The sequence below is a fragment of the Alligator mississippiensis genome, chromosome 7 (genome assembly GCF_030867095.1).
Source record: "Alligator mississippiensis isolate rAllMis1 chromosome 7, rAllMis1, whole genome shotgun sequence".
In the NCBI taxonomy this organism is placed as follows: domain Eukaryota; kingdom Metazoa; phylum Chordata; order Crocodylia; family Alligatoridae; genus Alligator; species Alligator mississippiensis.
The window spans coordinates 61,254,060-61,271,812 of NC_081830.1; the positions used below are offsets into that span (position 1 = coordinate 61,254,060).

Here is a 17,753-nt window from a genome sequence, read left to right on the forward strand (position 1 = left end):
AAATTCCCATAGCAGCGGATCTTGAGTCCCTTATGTGGTCCTCACCAAAGCCAGCAGAAGTTGGTCTGACTAAAGGCTAAATAAAAACAGTTTGCAAAGTGTGTCTCTTGGGGAAAGCTGGTCCCCCTCCTGAAGTCGGTGGAAGATCCAGGCTTTCAGCAGCTCACAAAAGTTCACTCTGGTACAATGACAGGCCTTCACACAGGTGTACCATGTTTCCCCTAGATACACAGAGCAGTGTATGTGATTATTTTGAGCGTGGTGAGAGACATACTTAACCCACTTAATTTGCTGTGATGGATTTAGCATGGTGTAAAGCAAAAACCCTGGGTGCAATCCTGAAATGTAATGAATATCATCATTTTAAAAACTGCTCCATTTAATTAGTAATTAGGATACAAGATGTATTTGGAGCTTTGATTAATATCTGCATCCTCTGACCAAGAATTTCATGAAATTGCACAAGGGTTAATAAAAACATGAGTTTCTAATAGTCTTTCCTGGAAATAGACTTGCCTTGTGCAGCACAGTTTCAGAAATCACAGACTAAACATCAAAGTCAACCTTTCAAGTCCAAGGATGGAAAAAATAACTCATGTTCAATGGCCCAACTCCCCCCCCCCCCCAAAAAAAAAAAAAAAAAAAAAAAAGGTCTGCAGACTTCCATACAGCAAACTCTGTGGAAGCCAACAATGTTGGCACCACCAGACACAAGTTTGCCAAGGGAAACCCACTATGGAAGCCAGAATGAAAAACAGCTTCTAGCTGCCTTGCAGGGACTTGCAGTTTCTCATAAGGATGTTTCCTGTAAAAAAAAACAAACAAATGCTCCTGGACCCATGCAATCTTTGCTGCTTCCCAGTGTCACCAAAGCAGTTCCAGTTGAGTTAGGTCATGAGAAAAAGATTTTAAAAAAATATGATGCATGCACAATGCCATCTGCAATGTCACCTCCTAGAGTTAAAAAATTGCAGGCCAAAAGCCCCTGAACTCTATCACACTTGCTACAAACATTGCTAAGCTCAGACTTTCATTCTCCTCTAGGCCGATCCTGTTTTGTTACTATAAACTCAGATTATCCAACATAATTTGGGGTTTGTTTCTGTTTTTGCTTATACCAGTTCTACACCACTGTTTCTCTGCTAGCTTTAATGGAATTACCTGTTTTACATCAATGTGTAAGGCAGTTCAGGGACTTAAAACTCTACTGTGATTTTCTACTAGTTTTACCTCAGTTTTGATCACATTTCTCATCCGGTACTTCTTTATATTGGTTGACCTGTCAGGGTTTGAAAGCAGATTACCTGTAAATAACAGTGGTAAGAAGTAAAAAATGATACAATGTGGTAACATGATGAATAGAAATAAAAGCCAGTTTCTATTAGCACTTTTCCCTTTAATGACTTAATGCAATTTGACACAGACATCCTGTACCTGATCAACTCATTTTGCATACAGTTCCTTTCTGGCCGTGTGCCTCTATCTCTTTATAGGGGCCCTCCTTATCTTAGTGTGAATAAAAGTAATCAATGCTGCACAAGCATCTGTCGTTCAATTAACCTCTTTCTTCTTCTGCAGGCAACTGGACTAATGCAATGATGAATCAGACACTACAATGCAAAGCGACCACAATTTTTGCTAATTGATTAGCTGTACCTGGTACATGCGCAATTTGATTCACCAGAATTATGTAAAAAAGCTGTACCATACTATTTAATAGGGCTGTGAGAAATTTTGCTGGCAGTTTCGATTCAATGCTGTTTCGACTTGTTTTGAGTTCGAAACAGCAAAATCGAAATGAAACCGAGAGCTTCGAAATAGCCTCAAAACAAAACGAGGCAAGTCAAAACGTGTTGACATTTTTAAAACGTTTTGAGTTTTGAAGCTCAAGCTGGGCTTGCCTGCAGGGAAACAAAAACTAAAGTAAGGAGAGGGAGGGGGAAGAGGTGGAAGGAGTCCTCTCAAGGGCAGAAGGAGGACTGTGTAGCTGGCCAGTGACTCTCATCCTTTCCTGAGGTCCCTTCCAATCCCAGTGCTCTGGGGGAGGCATGGAAAAACTGAATAAAAGGCAGCATTGTTTGAACTGCCCTGCTTTCTGCCTTGGTGTCAGTTGAGTGAGGGCGCACTTTAACACACACACAGTGTCACCCACCCATGTCACGAGTTTTGCTTGTCTGCAGCTTGCGGTGCAGGGTCACAGAACCCAGACCCCCCCCTGCACTGATCTCCTTGACAGCTGGCAGACTTCATGGCCACAGCAGGGCCCATCAGGCCTGCAGTTTTCACCCTGCTATGCCCCAAGACAGACACAGTCCCACAAGCAACCATATCACAAATTTTGTTTGTCAGCAGCCAGAGGTGCAGGGCCCCAGAACCCAGAAGCCCCTACATCTATCTCCTTGAAAGCTGGCAAGCTTCATGGCCTCAGCAGGGGCTAGCAAGTCTGCAGCTTTCACCCTGCTGCGCCTTAACACACAGTGTCACCCATGTCACCAGTTTTGCTTGTCTGCAGCTTGAGGTGCAGTTTCCCCCAACCCCCTGCACCTATCTCCTTGAAACACGGCAGGCTTCATGCCCTCAGAAGGGGCTACCATTCCTGCACATTTCATCCAAATCAGGCCAGAAATTACAAAGTTATCAGCTGTTTCGAGCTTCCCCATTGTAGCCTATGGGCGAAACATTGAAACATCATCAAAACAGCAACACTGTTTCAACGAAACGGAACAGCGTTTTCAAATCAAAACAAAATTTGAAACAAAACGTTTTTCTGTCGAAATGCAAGTCGAAACAGAACAGTGCCATTTCGCACAGCCCTACTAGTTAATGTGAACCAAGAGGAACTGTTTTCATTTGCAAATCCTAAAAACTCTATAAAACTGTCCAGGAATCATTTGTCTTCCAAGTATGCCTTATTTTATTAGAATGTTTAATGTATTATTGTTTCCATTGGCTTTTCTAGTTTACATAATTTGTACACTATATGTAAATTATTGTTCCTTACCAGCCAGATTGTATCCAAATTTTGATAGTATAAGGAGGGTGTGACCGCACCACCGCACCCCCTCCCTGACTCCCCACCCCCCAAAGACAGCCATGTCTGGCAAACACTCTTAGGACTTGCCTAGGTGCTAACTCAAACCAAATACACATCTTTATTTATTTTGATACTATTTTGCTATTTGAAACTACAAATATATGTATAGTCACTTTTTTCAAAACAAGGCTGCCCTGTTTCCCTATATCAGTGGCTCTCAATCTTTTTTAGACTCAAGGCACCCCTCCTAGATTAAAAATATTTTTTGTTAGACTCAAGACACCCTCAGTAAATGCCAATTTAGTTTCACTCATTTTTTGACTACAGAAAAATAATAGAGCGAGTTCTATTGCAAAGAACTCAGAAAAATCATAGCAGGTCAAAATGTTTTTACACCATGCATTCTTATGTGAAAACTCTAAGTTTATCTTGTGAATAATGTTTGCACACCTAACAGTCCTAATATTGTGTGGCAACCTGGATCACTCTTGAAAAGCAGTCCAGGCAGCATCTTGGTTCTAAATCACTGCCCTATATCTTAAGTCAGTAAAATATTGATAGCTTACATCAAAATATCATTACATGATAATAGTATTCACATCCAGATTTTCATACTGGCAATTGATAGTGTGCATTACCTCCATTTAGTTATCTATTTCCAGTTATTGTTTCAACAAACGCAGAGTAAACCTTGTGTTTCCCAAGTTTCAACATAGCAATGAGCAGGGATTGGGTGGTCAGCTCAGCTGGCTCTTCATTCTGTTGCTATTCTTTCCTATACACATCTGGGTCTTATTAAAAGTTCAACATTACAACATACTGATCTGTTGGTGTCTTTGGTTTTACTTCATTGGGGCTCAGTCCAGCTTTTCTTTGCCAATTGTTCTGTTTCTTGCAAAACAATCTCTCTTTATGGCTGTGTTATGCTGAGAGAGAGCTGGTCCATGGAGACTGTTTAGGGAAGAAGCTGAATGACGTTTCCCATATTACATAAACACAGTAATAATGGTTCCTAAGGTCCCTTCTATAAATGGAATTTTCTTGCGCCTACCTCAAGTCATTATAACTATTTTAGTCACAATTCTAAGATTTCTATATGTTTTCAGTAAGAAAAAGGTTCCAGAAGGCAACTTCTCTTTCCTGTCATATATGTAAACACATTAATGTTTTAGTTAAGGCAACAGTAATCATATTAGGAACATACAATTACCAATTGCCAGTCAGACTTCCTAACTGAATCTTCAGTGCTTGCCTAGTTTCTAATATCTCCTAGGCAGCACTGTGGGAGATAACACATCTGTGTGGTAGAATGGGTTCTATCAGGGGAGTAGATACTACAGTGAGTCAAGGGCATCAAGCTTTCACCTGAAGCAGTTCATATTATTCTGATTTGACAGATTTCAATGGCCTTACACAGGCAGAGGGAACATTACTCCTCAAGCAGGCCCACTGAAATTAACATAAGTAAGGGCCATAAATCAAATATGAAAACTGAAGCTGGAGTTGCATCCTTTACTCAGACAGCCAGGAGCCTGCTCTTTCCCACCTTAGACAATAAAGGGAGTCACATTATTTACATCACTGGGGAAAGATGTGCATCCAATACCATCACCGCTATTACTAAAAATTAATTATTAGCTATTACAATCATTATATCTATTACTGTTATTGTTTACATTTATTTAGTACTTGCATTACAGTAGGACCTATCAGCTCTGCTCTCTGCTTTGGAGAAGCAAAAGGCTGGACAAGCAGAGCTGTTGTATATCAATGGGCAGTCACATTGCTAAAGTTGGATGGGAACGTTTTCACCCTGTAAAGCTGCCATGTTCCACTGCTGGTACAAAGCACATCTGCACAGACCACACCACTCAGAGATCCTCTACCTAAGGGCATCTTTGGATTGTGTAGAGCACCATGAGTGGCTTCTCTGGTACTTGTGCTTCTGGATTGTAGTGCAGAGGATTTGGCTATTGTGAAAAGGCAGGAAGGCATTTGAAATGATGGCCATCTAGTGTAGATTGCAATATTCCTTAGACATCCAACTCCTGGTGGCAAGGAGTCTGATGTCTTGGAAGGAAACTTGGTTAATGTTTGAATTAAAATTCTTCATTGTTAATCTCTTAGCAAAAAGGGAACTGTCACTTGCTAAAAGTGACTTAAGACAAATTAAGACTTTGATTGTCTCCCAGTGTTGTGCTTTGGTATGCAACTCAGTGTGGGAAGGGATTAAAATTTGACCTGTGTAAGGTCTAAATGCAAAAAAATAAAATAAAAAAAAGAGCTCTGAGACTGAGCACATAGGTTTAATAACACATTTTTTAACTGAGGCATATGTCTGAATAACATTCATTGCTCACTTTGGCTTGGTCCACTATGTCTTGCAAATGGACTAAACCTTATTTAAACCCTGTGCATCCTGTTATGTTCTAGGTTTCTTGGAGTGTTAAATCAATATCTTAAGGACCAAATTCTGCCCTCAGTTACACCCAAGTAGTATTGTCATTAATGCAGCAGAAGTGATAAACCACTGAAGTCAAAGACAGCCTTTTTAATTTACCTCAATAGTTTTGGGATCTGGTTCAGGATCTGGCCCCAAGACCCAGTACTTATCTGAAAAAATCAGCAGCTTTATTTACTATATCTAATTCAGGAGAAGGTCTCTGTTGTATGTCCCGGTATCCTATTTCAGCACAAACTAGACCTTGCGTAAAAACCTGGGTTTTATATATACCACACTGGGGTGTTTTTTACTTAGAATGGTCCAATGCCCTGGTCAGGGATGTCAAGGGAACCTATTACACATTTCTTCTCTGTAACTGGAAAGATGCCCACCATGCACATGGGGTCAGCGCATCAGTATTAAGGCCCTGATCCTCAAATATTCTGAACATGGACACTGCCATCTGCATCTGCAGACCAATCTGCAAAGGTAATGGGGCTCAGCCTGAACGCAGAAGTTTATCTGTCATGATTTTCCCGACAGGGATGGAGTCTAGGATGTGTTTTAGTTTTAAGTGTTTGGTTCTACAGTCAAAAATAGGATGAAACTCTCACTGATTTTAAAAGTAATCGTGAGCTTTGTCTGGGGTGTTGGTCTTTAGAAAATTATGAAAATAAAGGAAATCAGAAATACAAGAAAAGGAAGAAATTCAGTGTAGCTTTTCTAAACCCTCCCTAGTGTTCAGGGACACTGACTGGGAAGCAGTTGAGGAATATCAGCTGCAGAGAATCTGTTAAATACTTACAGTTTTGATTCTCACAAAATTTAAGAATAATACATGTTTGTAAGTCTGACCATCCCAAGGCATTTACTGGAGATTCCTGACTGCAGATGACTATTGCCATCACAAGTTGACTAATGATGACACAATCTAATTTCAACAACTGCTAAGAATTATTTTTCAGTGAGGGGATGGGCAATGTTTTGTAAAAGTGGGCATCCAGACTTGAAAAGCATATTTTCCAATAGCCAAAGTCCAACTAACTGAATGTCTCATCCATGCTGGTAGAACATTAACAGAGGTTGTCATGGTAAAATGAAAGGCTGTGCAGAACCTAATCTCATTTATGGGGTTCAGAAAGTTGAGATCACGGAAGTGAGAGCTTATAAATAACCAGAGTAGTGCATTACTGACAGACTGCAACATCTCTGAACGGAACATTCCACAGGCTGAATCCCTTAAGCGCAAAGCAGAGCTGGATTTTGTAAAAACAACTGAGAAACTCCTGATTAAAATACTAAGGAGGATCTGAGTGGGAGTTTTTTGTTCTCTATAGTTTATTCTACAAATTTATTGTGGAAGCATGTGCACTGGGGATTGTGCTAAGTGCCTAGGAGTCACCCTCATCCCTCTGGCTGTGCTGTGTACCCTTGCTAATATTTTGCTGTTTTTTCCTGGAGGAAAAGTGGTCGAGAGTAATGACCATATTACAGATGAAGTCTGGTACTTCGGAGGGATCATAGGATCAGGTGTGTTGGTAAGTAAGCAAATCTACAAGGTGTCACTTCTATTTGCTGAAGTAAAATGTTGGGGTTTACTGTAATTCTCCTGTACTGCAAATAGAATACTGTTAGTGTTGCAAATTGATCTTAGTTTTTCACTTGAATGAATAAATAGGCAAGTTTAAAAATCAAGTGTTAATTCAGTAATAAATAATATAATCTGTGATAAGAAAATGGGACCCTGAAGTAATACAGTGATAAACAAAGGATAATTTGAAATAGTCCCACCTGATAAAATTGTTTTTTCTATTGTTGATAGATGATCTTTCCCGCCTTGGTATTTTTGGGCCTTAAGAATAATGATTGCTGTGGATGCTGTGGTAATGAGAGCTGTGGAAAAAGGTTTGCGGTAAGTGAAAAGGAAGGATATTGCAAAAAAAAAAAAAGAAAGCCAAATGCCTACTAGTAATGACATTTACATCAGGTGTATCTATATACAGTTATGGTATTATAGGGTGTGAATATATGGGGCGCATACAGTTTATTGCATGAGGCAGAATATTCTGGAACTCCTTTATCATGAAAGATGATGAATTGATGTGCCAAGATGTTTTTTTTCCAAAACTCCTCAATATTGTACCATGATCACTGTAACTTGTTGAACTACCAGAACTGTATCCCTGATACAGCAGGCATATCTTCACAAGATGCTTTACTGCACAATAGACTACTCTACTGCTTAATAAAGAGTCACTGTGTAATTGTGAGCAAGAGCTACTGTGCAGTAGTCTACTGTGTGCTTTTCTACTACCTACTAAATACAGGTAGTAGAGTTACTGCACAGTAGCTACTGCGCAGTAACGCCCAGTTAGATACCTGACTGGGAGCAAAATGCTCCTCATCAGACAGGCAGCAGGGGGTGGAAGAACAATTGCCTCCTCCCGGAGCTTCCTGCTGCCAGGGTGGGCTCCAATCGCAGAGCTTGGGTGGGGACAATGTCCCCTTGCCCCTGAAGTAGGTAGCTCCCAGCCCCAGCTCCATGATCACAGGCTGGAGCAGGGGGACATTGTCTCAACTTGGGCTCCAAGATCAGAGCTCACCCCAACAGCAGGCAGCTGCTAGGGGCAATGAGCAATCGCCCACCCCCGGCTGTGATCACAGAGCCAGGGACAGGAGCTGCCTGCTGCCGAGGCAAGGGGAGGCTCAGGGAGCCGCAGCTGGCTCCCCGTGCTGCTTTCTTATTGCTTCTGAGCACCTCCCCAAAAATTTGGATCATCAGGGGTCAACAGAGGATCAGGTGTAGTGGTTCCTGGCTGTACCATAACCCTTCTTGTTCCATAAATGCCTCTTCTTCCAGCTTACACTGCCAAGGAGGCAACTAGCAGAAGGAAACAGCATGACTTCTGCTGTCAACACTATGCTAGCACAGAATTACTTTACCCTAGGACAATAGCTCTAGGAGAATGGAGAATTTTTTCTGAAACAACATGTTTTTCATATACAGTAAACTGAAGTGGGCTAGATTCTGCTCTCAGTAGCATGGTGTAAATCCAGAATTACACACTAAAGTAAGAGTTACTCCAGATTTACAGTAATGTAACTAAACCTGGATCCTAGATCCTTTGCAGTTACAGTATTTGCAATGAACATTGGTTGTATTCTCTCATGTTCTCAGGCTGCCTCAGGAGCCATCGGCATAGTTCTCTGTTGATTTACCATAATGGAGACTTTGTACGTGTGTGGAGGGCCACACTAGTGGATCTCTGCACAGGTTCAAAATTAATATTGAACTAGACTCCTAGTCTTAATAAAAGCTGTGGTTCTCAACCTTCTCAGACTCAGGGCACTTGGGAAATGCTAGTTTTAGTTCCCTTTTGCTTTACTACAGAAAAACAACAGAGTAATTTTTCTGTTACAAAGAACCCAGACGGCATTTTTATATGGGTTCTGGAGGTGGGGGTGGGAGATGTTTTAATTAGAGCAGCTCCGAGATCCACCTTAATTAAAGCACCTGCAGCGTCTCATGTATCAGCGTCCCCGCAGTTCAAAATGGTGGCAGGAGCTCTTTAACTAAAGCTCATCAAATGAGCTCATCAAACGAGCTTTAGTTAAAATGTCCCCGCCACCATTTTAAAGCATGGGGATGTTGATACATAAAAAGCAAAGGCTGCTGGAGCATGCTAATTATCATGCTCTAGCAGACTCAATTAATCAAGTCTTCTCTAACATGCTGTAATTACAGTGCATTAGAGCAGTGTCTATAGGAGCCCAGAAAGACCACAATAGATGAGGATGTTTTTAACACTCTGAGTTGTTATTTGAAATTTCTGGGTTTATCTTGTGAGTCTTGTTGCACACCTCACCGTGCTAACATTGTGTGGCATCCCATGGTATGCTTGAATGGATCTCAAAGAACCCCAGGGTGCCATGACACCCTGGTTGAAAATCACTGAAATAAGGATAAGCACAAATATATTTGAAATGTTCCAAACCCTCCTCAGGTTCAGAGTGTTTCAGGACTATGCAGATATGCAGCCCTCACACTTAGGCCACAAACCCCGAGAGAGGCTCTGCAAAAGCCTGCAGCAACAGAGCCCTCCTGCAAGAGAGGTGGAGTGAAGGAAATTTCATGCCTCTTAGCCTCTGGTCTCCAAAGATTCCTAGGGACAGCTCAGCACACAGGAGGGCTCATTGGCTGTCTCCTTCCCCTCCTGTGGTGGGGGTGAGGAGTGGAGCATTGTGGAAAGCTAAAAGACCAAAAGTGCCCTACCATGCTCCTCTGCAAGGTGAAGTACTGAAACACATAAAAAAGATTCACAAAAAGGCCATTCTTAACAGACTAGCCAATGGCAGCATCCTGAGGGATAGCCAGTATGGCTTTGTTGCGGGTAGGCCTTGCTTGATCAATCTTATCTCCTTTCATGACCAGGTGACCTATCACCTGGACAAGGGAGAAGTGATTGATATCATATAGCTTGACTTTAAAAAAGCCTTCAATCTGGTATCACATGATCACCTCTTGGCAAAACTGGCCAACTACAGCCTCGGCTTCACCACGATCCACTGGCTGGGGAATTGGCTCCGTGGTCGGACCCAGAGGGTGGTGTGGTCAACAGAAATCAATCGTCATGGTGCCCTGTGACTAGTGGGGTCCCTCAAGGCTCTGTCCTTGGGCCAACACTACTCAACATCTTCATTAATGATGCGGACATTGGTATCAGAAGCGGACTGGCCAAGTTCGCTGATGACACCAAACTCTGGGGTAAAGCATCCACACCTGAGGACAGGAAGGCGATCCAGGCTGACCTTGACAGGCTCAGGAAATGGGCAGATGAGAACCTGATTGTGTTTAACACCAAAAAATGCAGGGTTCTCCACCTTGGGAAGAAAAACCTGTAGCATGCTTATAGGCTTGGCAGCGCTACGCTGGCTAGCACTACGGATGAGAAGGCCTTGGGGGTCATGATTGACCACAAGATGAACATGAGCCTTCAATGTGATGCAGTTGCTAGTAAAGTGAGCAAAACTCTGGCTTGCGTCCATATATGCTTCTCAAGCAAATCCCAGGACATCGTACTCCCATTGTACTCAGCCTTGGTGGGGCTGCAGCTGGAGTACTGCATCCAGTTTTGGGCTCTGAAATTCAAAAAGGATGTGGAGAAGCTTTAGAGAGTGCAGAGGAGAGCCACAGGCATGATGAGAGGTCAGGAAAACAGACCTTATGGTGAGAGGCTGAGAGCTATGGGACTCTCCAGCCTGGAAAAGCGCAGGCTCAGGGATGATCTGGTGGCTGCCTATAAGTTTATCAGGGGTGCTAACCAGTATCTGGGGGAACATCTAGTCACCAGAGCACCCCAAGGGATGACCAGGTCGAACAGTCACAAACTCTTTCAGTACCGTTTCAGGCTGGACATAAGGAAGAACTTCTTTACAGTCCGAGCCCCCAAGGTCTGGAATAGACTGCTGCCAGAGGTGGTTCAAGCACCTACTTTGAACACCTTCAAGAGAAATGTGGATGTTTATCTTACTGGGATCCTATGACCCCTGCTGACTTCCTGCCCTTGGGGCAGGAGGCTGGACTCGATGATCTTCTGAGGTCCCTTCCAGCCCTAATGTCTATGAATCTATGAATCTATGAAAAAATAGGTTCCTCTTTTTTTTTTAGAGTCATTTTAAAGTGTTTCTTTGGGTGCAAACGTCTGCATCTTGCAATCTGGAGCACCTTCAAGGCACCTGGAGCACTTGAAACTTCTGTAGGTGGCCAAACACATGATGAGTTAATGAAGCGGTACATTTTATCCTACAACAGCTTGTTGCCCATGTTTTGCCACAATTACTCATTAACTTAAATCAGTTCAGCTATGGAAACCTTTGTATATCTTCCAAATAATGCTTTGGAGTTCACTTCACTTACACCCAAGAAACACAATTGAAATTGGTTTGTTTTCACAGGGAAATTAGAACAGAATATAGCCATACATGCCCCTTGAGAATCAGTTACATCGTCTATTAAATTAATACTTGTTTGAAATTATTTCAAGATTTGACACTAGAACAGAAAAAACAAAAAATGCTTTCAAAATGCAAATGAAGACTTTTTTGACACTCATGAAAAAATAACAGAAAACCAAAGCCTTCTTTTATCCCCTGCCCAATTATAATATAGAAATACAGACTTCAGTGTACATTCTCACCTATATACCTCAGCTGTATTTGAAAAGGTCCTGAAAAGGTTGTCACATTGTAACCTCATACTCTGCTCTTGGCTTTCCTACCCAGAATTCCATCTTTATATTTGTGCCAATCCTATTGTTGGTTGTAATGAAGACAAAATGCATAGGAACATAGGGTGCTTACAGAAGTTCCTTTTTTCACCATTTACAACATTTTGTAGGCATGGATTAACAGAAAAGCATGACTTTATAGCATTTTAAAAATGGGTACAGCACTTTTTAAATTAACCCTTGTTATATGAGGTATTACATTTGAAGTGCTATATTTTACAGCGCTGTAGCAACCTACAGTGATTTAAATAACTTCTGTACACTGGTCAAATTTCTGACCAGTGGAGAAGCTCCAGACAGCTGTGGAGTGCCCCCTGCCTCCTTGCCTGCAACTCCCCCTCCCCAAACACTGCACTTGTGTCATGTTTAAGAGTGTTGTAACTTTAGAGTGCTATAAAAAGTGCTCTAAATTACAGCACTGTAGGTGTGTCGCTATGGTGATGTTGTTACTGTGATTTAGTGTTTCCTTTAGTACCTTTAGTACCTTTTGGAAGTACTAAATCACGGCACAGTAACAGCCTGTACTGCACCATACGCATGGTGAATGGTTATTTTTAGGAGTTACTTTGCCATAGCAGTGCACTATATCGGGGAAGCGCGTCAATATCTGCTGATCATGTGTAGGCGCCCGCAGATGTTCACCATAGCGCATTGCTACAACAACGTAGTGTCACATGTAGACACTCTCTGTAAAACATGCACAGAGCACTACAGACCCCTAGGGATTGAAGGGGCCTTCTTGGCTACCAGATTCAGTTCCTGAAATAGGAAGTGAAAAATACTGTAATCTATTTGAAACTGAAAGACAAATTTAGGGCCAAAATCAGGCCAATATTTGATCAAGACACCAAAATTGACAATTCTGCTTTGTGAAATGTGTCATGGGATCTTTAATTACCATGAAAATCAGGTTTGGTTATGATCATTTCTGAAAGATGGGAATTTCAGAGACACAGGAATGTCTGAACACTACCTAGGGACAGTCCTCAACCCCTGTATCATCTCAACTGCTGTATGGGCCTGTGTCATCTGGCACTGTCATCTGGCCTGTGGGTCATGAAATTTAGCAGTGGGCTAAATTTAGCACCCCTGATGCCAAAATTCCAGACCCACAGAGAGCCCCACACCCTGCATGCTGGATGGGGTGCCCAATCCCAGCGCACAGGGCTGGGCAAGGGCAGCATAGGGCTTCAGGGCTCAAGCCCTGTTTGGGAGGCCAGGTAGGAGAGGTGATGGACCCCTGAGACCCAATTTTGGTGTGCAGGAGGGGCAGCACTGTGTCCCTGGGATCCAATCCTAGCACATGGGGAGGGCAGAAGTGGGCAGCACCAGGCCCCCAGGACCCAATCGGGGGGGGGGGGGGGGTAGGATGGGGTGTCACCAGGTTCCCAGGGTCCAATCCTGGTGTGTGGGGCAGGGAAGGCAGTCCTGGGCCCCAGAGCCCAGTTTGGCCCACAGACTGTCTTTGTGTCACACATCTGGGCTGTGGGGCCAAAAGGTTGAGGCTCCCTGTTGTAGAGGGAATAGTGCCCTCTACTGAGTCAAAATATTACCACTTCCTAAAATATCAAGATGTTCACTGTAGTATCTCCATGAAACTACTGACGAAGGAAGGAGAGGAGGAGAGACAAGATGGGACTGTGTTTAAGAGAAAAGAGGAAGGCCAGCAGACGTGCAATATATGTTAGACTGCAGTTATAGAAAAATAACTTTGTCATATGTTTCTCTCTCTATCAGATGTTTTCTTCTATAATATTTGCTGCAGTAGGACTTGTGGGAGCTGGTTACTGCTTTGTTTTGTCAGCATTTGCTCTGAATAAGGGACCTAAATGTAACATGAACAACACCTGGACATATCCATTTCTGAATGGGTAAGATATTGCATGGCATCACCCAGGGCTACTCAGACAAGCTGCAATATAATCACTGAAATTTGTGGCATGGCTTCTGTCCTGGGAGTTAAAAGTGGAAATTGCATTGTACCACCACAGAAAGGCAGTTGCCTGCTGGAAGAAGCACTGCATAGCAGACAAAGCCACATTGCACAACATTCTAGGGTGTTATTCATTCTAGATTCTCAATGCCTGATTTGGCTGAAACTACAAGGCATCAAAGAACCCTAATAAATAGAAACTCATCACTGTCTTAGATTTGTATGCAGTGCAGTGTCAGGGAAAATCTCTAACATTTAAGAGTTAGTCTTCATATCAGTTTATTTTAGTTGTGGAAGCTGCAGGGAGCTGTCTGTTTTCCACACTATGCAGCTGAAAGTTGTGATGTCACAGAAAGAAACCTGTATATATATTACTTGAATAGAATTTAGATAGGGAGATCATATCCCTGGATTCCCAGAGTGGCTGGAAAATAAAGTCAGTAAATTAAGAGCTATTAACCACTGGAAGAGATGATCAAGGGACATGAAAAATTCTCCATCCCTTGGGGTCTCTAAACCAAGTGTGAAGGTTTTTATAAAGCATGTGCTCTACTTCAGCTGCATGTTGTCAGCCAAGGTGAAGGAATCTATGACCTGCATTGCACTACATGATCATAAATGTGCCTCCTGGGCTGAAGACTACAATCCACAGAACGTCAAAAATATCTACAGGAAATACTTTTTAAAGTCGCTTTTCAATTAGCTGATGAAAAGGACTTAATATGGCAAAAGCATGAGAATTTTATCTTTGGGCAGGATTTTAAAATAGGAAGGTGTAATACCTTGTCTGAGTTTCAGCATATATTGTAATAGGGGTAGCTTTTATTCATAGACTGTAAATTCATAGACATCAGGGCTGGAAGGGACCTTGGAAGATCATTGGGTCCAGCCCCCTGCCCCAGGGGCAGGAAGTCAGCTGGGGTCATAGGATCCCAGCAAGATAAGCATCCAAATGTTTCTTGAGGATCCCAGCAAGATAAACATCCAAATATTTCTTGAGCAAAATCTACCATTGTAATACAATATTTCAGAAGATTAGCATGGACATCTTAAAATAGCAAAGATTTTTGTCCGATGGGGATTTGAGGGAGCGTGAATGCCAGATGTGTTTGTTTTTTGTTAGAAACGTTCATTTCCTTTTATCACAGCATTTTATGGTAGCATTTCTTTCTCTTGTTATAGGTGTTATATCAGAAAATAAGAATGAAGGGAAATGTTTAAATATGAAATATATCACTGTTTCCATGCTTGAAACTCCCAAAGAAGTCAAATTAACATTTTGTATGCTCAAGTCAATTAAACTGCCAAGCCCTAATCCAAGATCAGAGGATAAAGCATTGAAATCTATGTATATACAAACATTTATTAGTGATCAAATGAGAACAATGGGATTATACAAGGGAGGAATTTAGTTTCCTGTGTTCCAAAAGCAGTTTATCCATGGTGGATGCATTTAATTTACCACTAGATGTCAGGGGTGCTTTGTACAACTACAGAATAGAAATCCTAATGTATTTACCTATTAATGTATTTACAACTTCATCAATCTACTGGATACAAAAAATCATGGACTACATATAGACATTGGATTTATGGCACATTATAACCTGTGTGCCATTTGATAACCTCTCTACAATTTACCAGCTCCATTCTATAACCAGGTCAGCATTCCCCCATTCTGCTCTGCACCTCCACCTGTCTGTCACCCATTGTCTCTCACCCCCTCTGACCCTCACTGCCAAGTATTTACATTCTCACTGGCCTGCTTTCTTGCAGACTGGCTTCTATCCATCCAGGAGAGCACAAAACAACTACAAACACTCCCTCTACCTGAAGAAGGGTGTGTGTACCCAAAAGCTCACAAAGAGCCATTTTTCCAAGTATTTAGTTAGTCTAATAAAAGATATCACATTAACCGAAAGAACCTTGTCTGCCTATTTACCTATTAAAAAGGCATTTGACTTTCAAAGGAAGACTGATGCTAGTTCGGGTGAGCATCAAATGACATTGATTTTTTTTCACATTTCCTTCCTCACAAACTATCATGTAGTATCTAAATTGTATTACAAATCTACATCCAACAAATGTGATTGCTGTTTTCTCCTGCCACAGTCAGATTACTGTTTATAAATGCAATTAATTGACTTCAAAATACATTCTACAGGGTGCAAACAAATGTAAATACAATACCATTAAAAGTGATATGGAAATTAAATTACAGTAACATGGATAGAGGGACTTGAATTAGTGCACATTACAATTGCAACAAATTTGTTAGCTGCACTAGCGCTGTAGTTTTTGCATTACTAGTATTGTCTCCTGGATTATTTTTCTTTTTTACTCAGGAATTATTTAAGTGACAATTCACTGTGGAGTCGGTGTCAGTCACCTGTGGACATAGTTCCTTGGAATTTGACCCTCTTCTCGTTACTGCTGGTGATGAGTGGAATTCAAGCAGTGCTTTGTGCCATTCAAGTTGTTAATGGCCTCCTTGGAACGCTCTGTGGGGATTGCAAATGTTGTGGATGCTGTGGGGTAAGCAAATGGGTGTTTTCCTTATGTCACTACCTGCAATACTAGATGTCCCCTCAAACAAACGTAACAGGAAATTGAAAAAAAAAAAGCCCAAGTGAATTATGGAGAAGGATTGAGGGATTTTTTCAGTGACACATTGTAGAATACATCAGTTACTGGCCAGAACCTTAGCCTTAGCAAAGTCCCTTGTGCAGTGCTGCAGTGGTACCTAAAGGATTTAAAGCTGCCCAAAGTCAGCATAAAAGGGTTTTCTTAGCCATAAGATCATAGCTAAATGACACAGAACTGAAGCCAACTCCACATTCCCACCCTCCTCTCAGTCTTCATGATATACAGGGTATGTCAATAGCATGGTGGGAACCAGTAAGAGATAGAGCCAAAGCCCTTTGTGCTCTGGTGATAATTACCAACATAATGGCTTCAAGAGGGACTTTACAAACAGCTGCAATGTAGAGCAGCCCAAAAGGCAGCTCTAGGATTGTTTGGTCTGGAATAACTGTGATTCAAAAAACCAAAATAATTGCACTTGCTGAAGTGTAATCTGAGTGTCTGAGAGGTTAGGAATATTGAAGCAAAGCATTCTGACAGCTTCCCACAAGCCTTGTCAAACAGTAGTAAAATCCATTAAAAATTACAGGGCTATCAGAAAATATAACTATCTTTATATTTTTATTTTTCCAGGGAGATGGAGCTGTTTAAAATATATGAGAATTGCAGAAATCCCTACATATGAGGAGGAAACTCCCCTTGCAAGTATTTCTTAAATGCATTAACCAGGTGTGACATGTTCCTTCTCTACGCTCCCTGACTATGAAGGTCTAGAATGAAGGGCATTTTCTCATTATTGCTATGAAGCCCTGACGTCTCCTCCCATCCCACTACAATCCCACATTACAGAATGAAAGATACAGATGTTCAGCTCTTACACTTATATTTATTTTTCTAAAGCAGCTCCCATTTAAAAAGAGCATCTCAAGATTGGACAATCATTTCCCCTTATGACTGAGATCTTTGACTGGGGATTGATCAATGCTGTTCATACATATTCATCCATTATTTAATTGTCTCTGATCCATTTTGGTGCTCATGAAATTAAAATGCCACAACTGTAAAATTTTCTCCTGAAGTCTATGAGAAAGATTTAGCTGTTTGTACAACAAAAGTGAAGACTGTTGTGCTCCAACCCAAGATCATTAAAGTGCTCTTTGTAAAAAGACTGTGTATTATGAATAATCCTTGTGAACCTGATGAAGAGTTCCTTTTTTGCTGACTGATGGACACATGGCCTTATCCTTCCCTTGTGAGTACAGGGGAAAAAGTGATGAGCAAGACAACATGGAATGCAGTTCATGTCAGGAAGTAAAGGACCACACGTAACCAGCCATTATTATTATCCCACCATTGACTCAGATGTGCCACTATATACTTTCATGTAGTTGCTGTCAATTAAGTGGGTCAGATACCATGGTCTGGAGTCTTTCTGCTTAGTGTGGAGAATTGTCCTTGGCACTTTGTTCTAAT

General features: G+C 41.6%; 1 protein-coding gene across 1 annotated transcript; it reads left to right on the top strand.

Moving 5' to 3' along the window:
* Positions 1–6,647: 6,647 nt before the first annotated feature.
* On the top strand, positions 6,648–17,448 carry TM4SF4 (transmembrane 4 L six family member 4). The gene is made up of 5 exons (XM_006259172.4): positions 6,648–7,015; positions 7,300–7,389; positions 13,502–13,635; positions 16,043–16,232; positions 16,914–17,448. Exons 1-5 carry the CDS (start codon positions 6,842–6,844, stop codon positions 16,929–16,931), a joined length of 606 nt encoding a protein of 201 aa, XP_006259234.1. The 5' UTR covers positions 6,648–6,841; the 3' UTR covers positions 16,932–17,448.
* Positions 17,449–17,753: the final 305 nt, after the last annotated feature.

Coding starts and splice junctions, on each gene's coding strand:
- TM4SF4 (XM_006259172.4), top strand. CDS start 6,842: ATGTGCACTGGGGATTGTGCTAAGTGCCTAGGAGTCACCCTCATCCCT. Junction 7,016..7,299: donor TCATAGGATCAGGTGTGTTG/GTAAGTAAGCAA, acceptor TATTGTTGATAG/ATGATCTTTCCCGCCTTGGT. Junction 13,636..16,042: donor ACATATCCATTTCTGAATGG/GTAAGATATTGC, acceptor TTTTTTACTCAG/GAATTATTTAAGTGACAATT.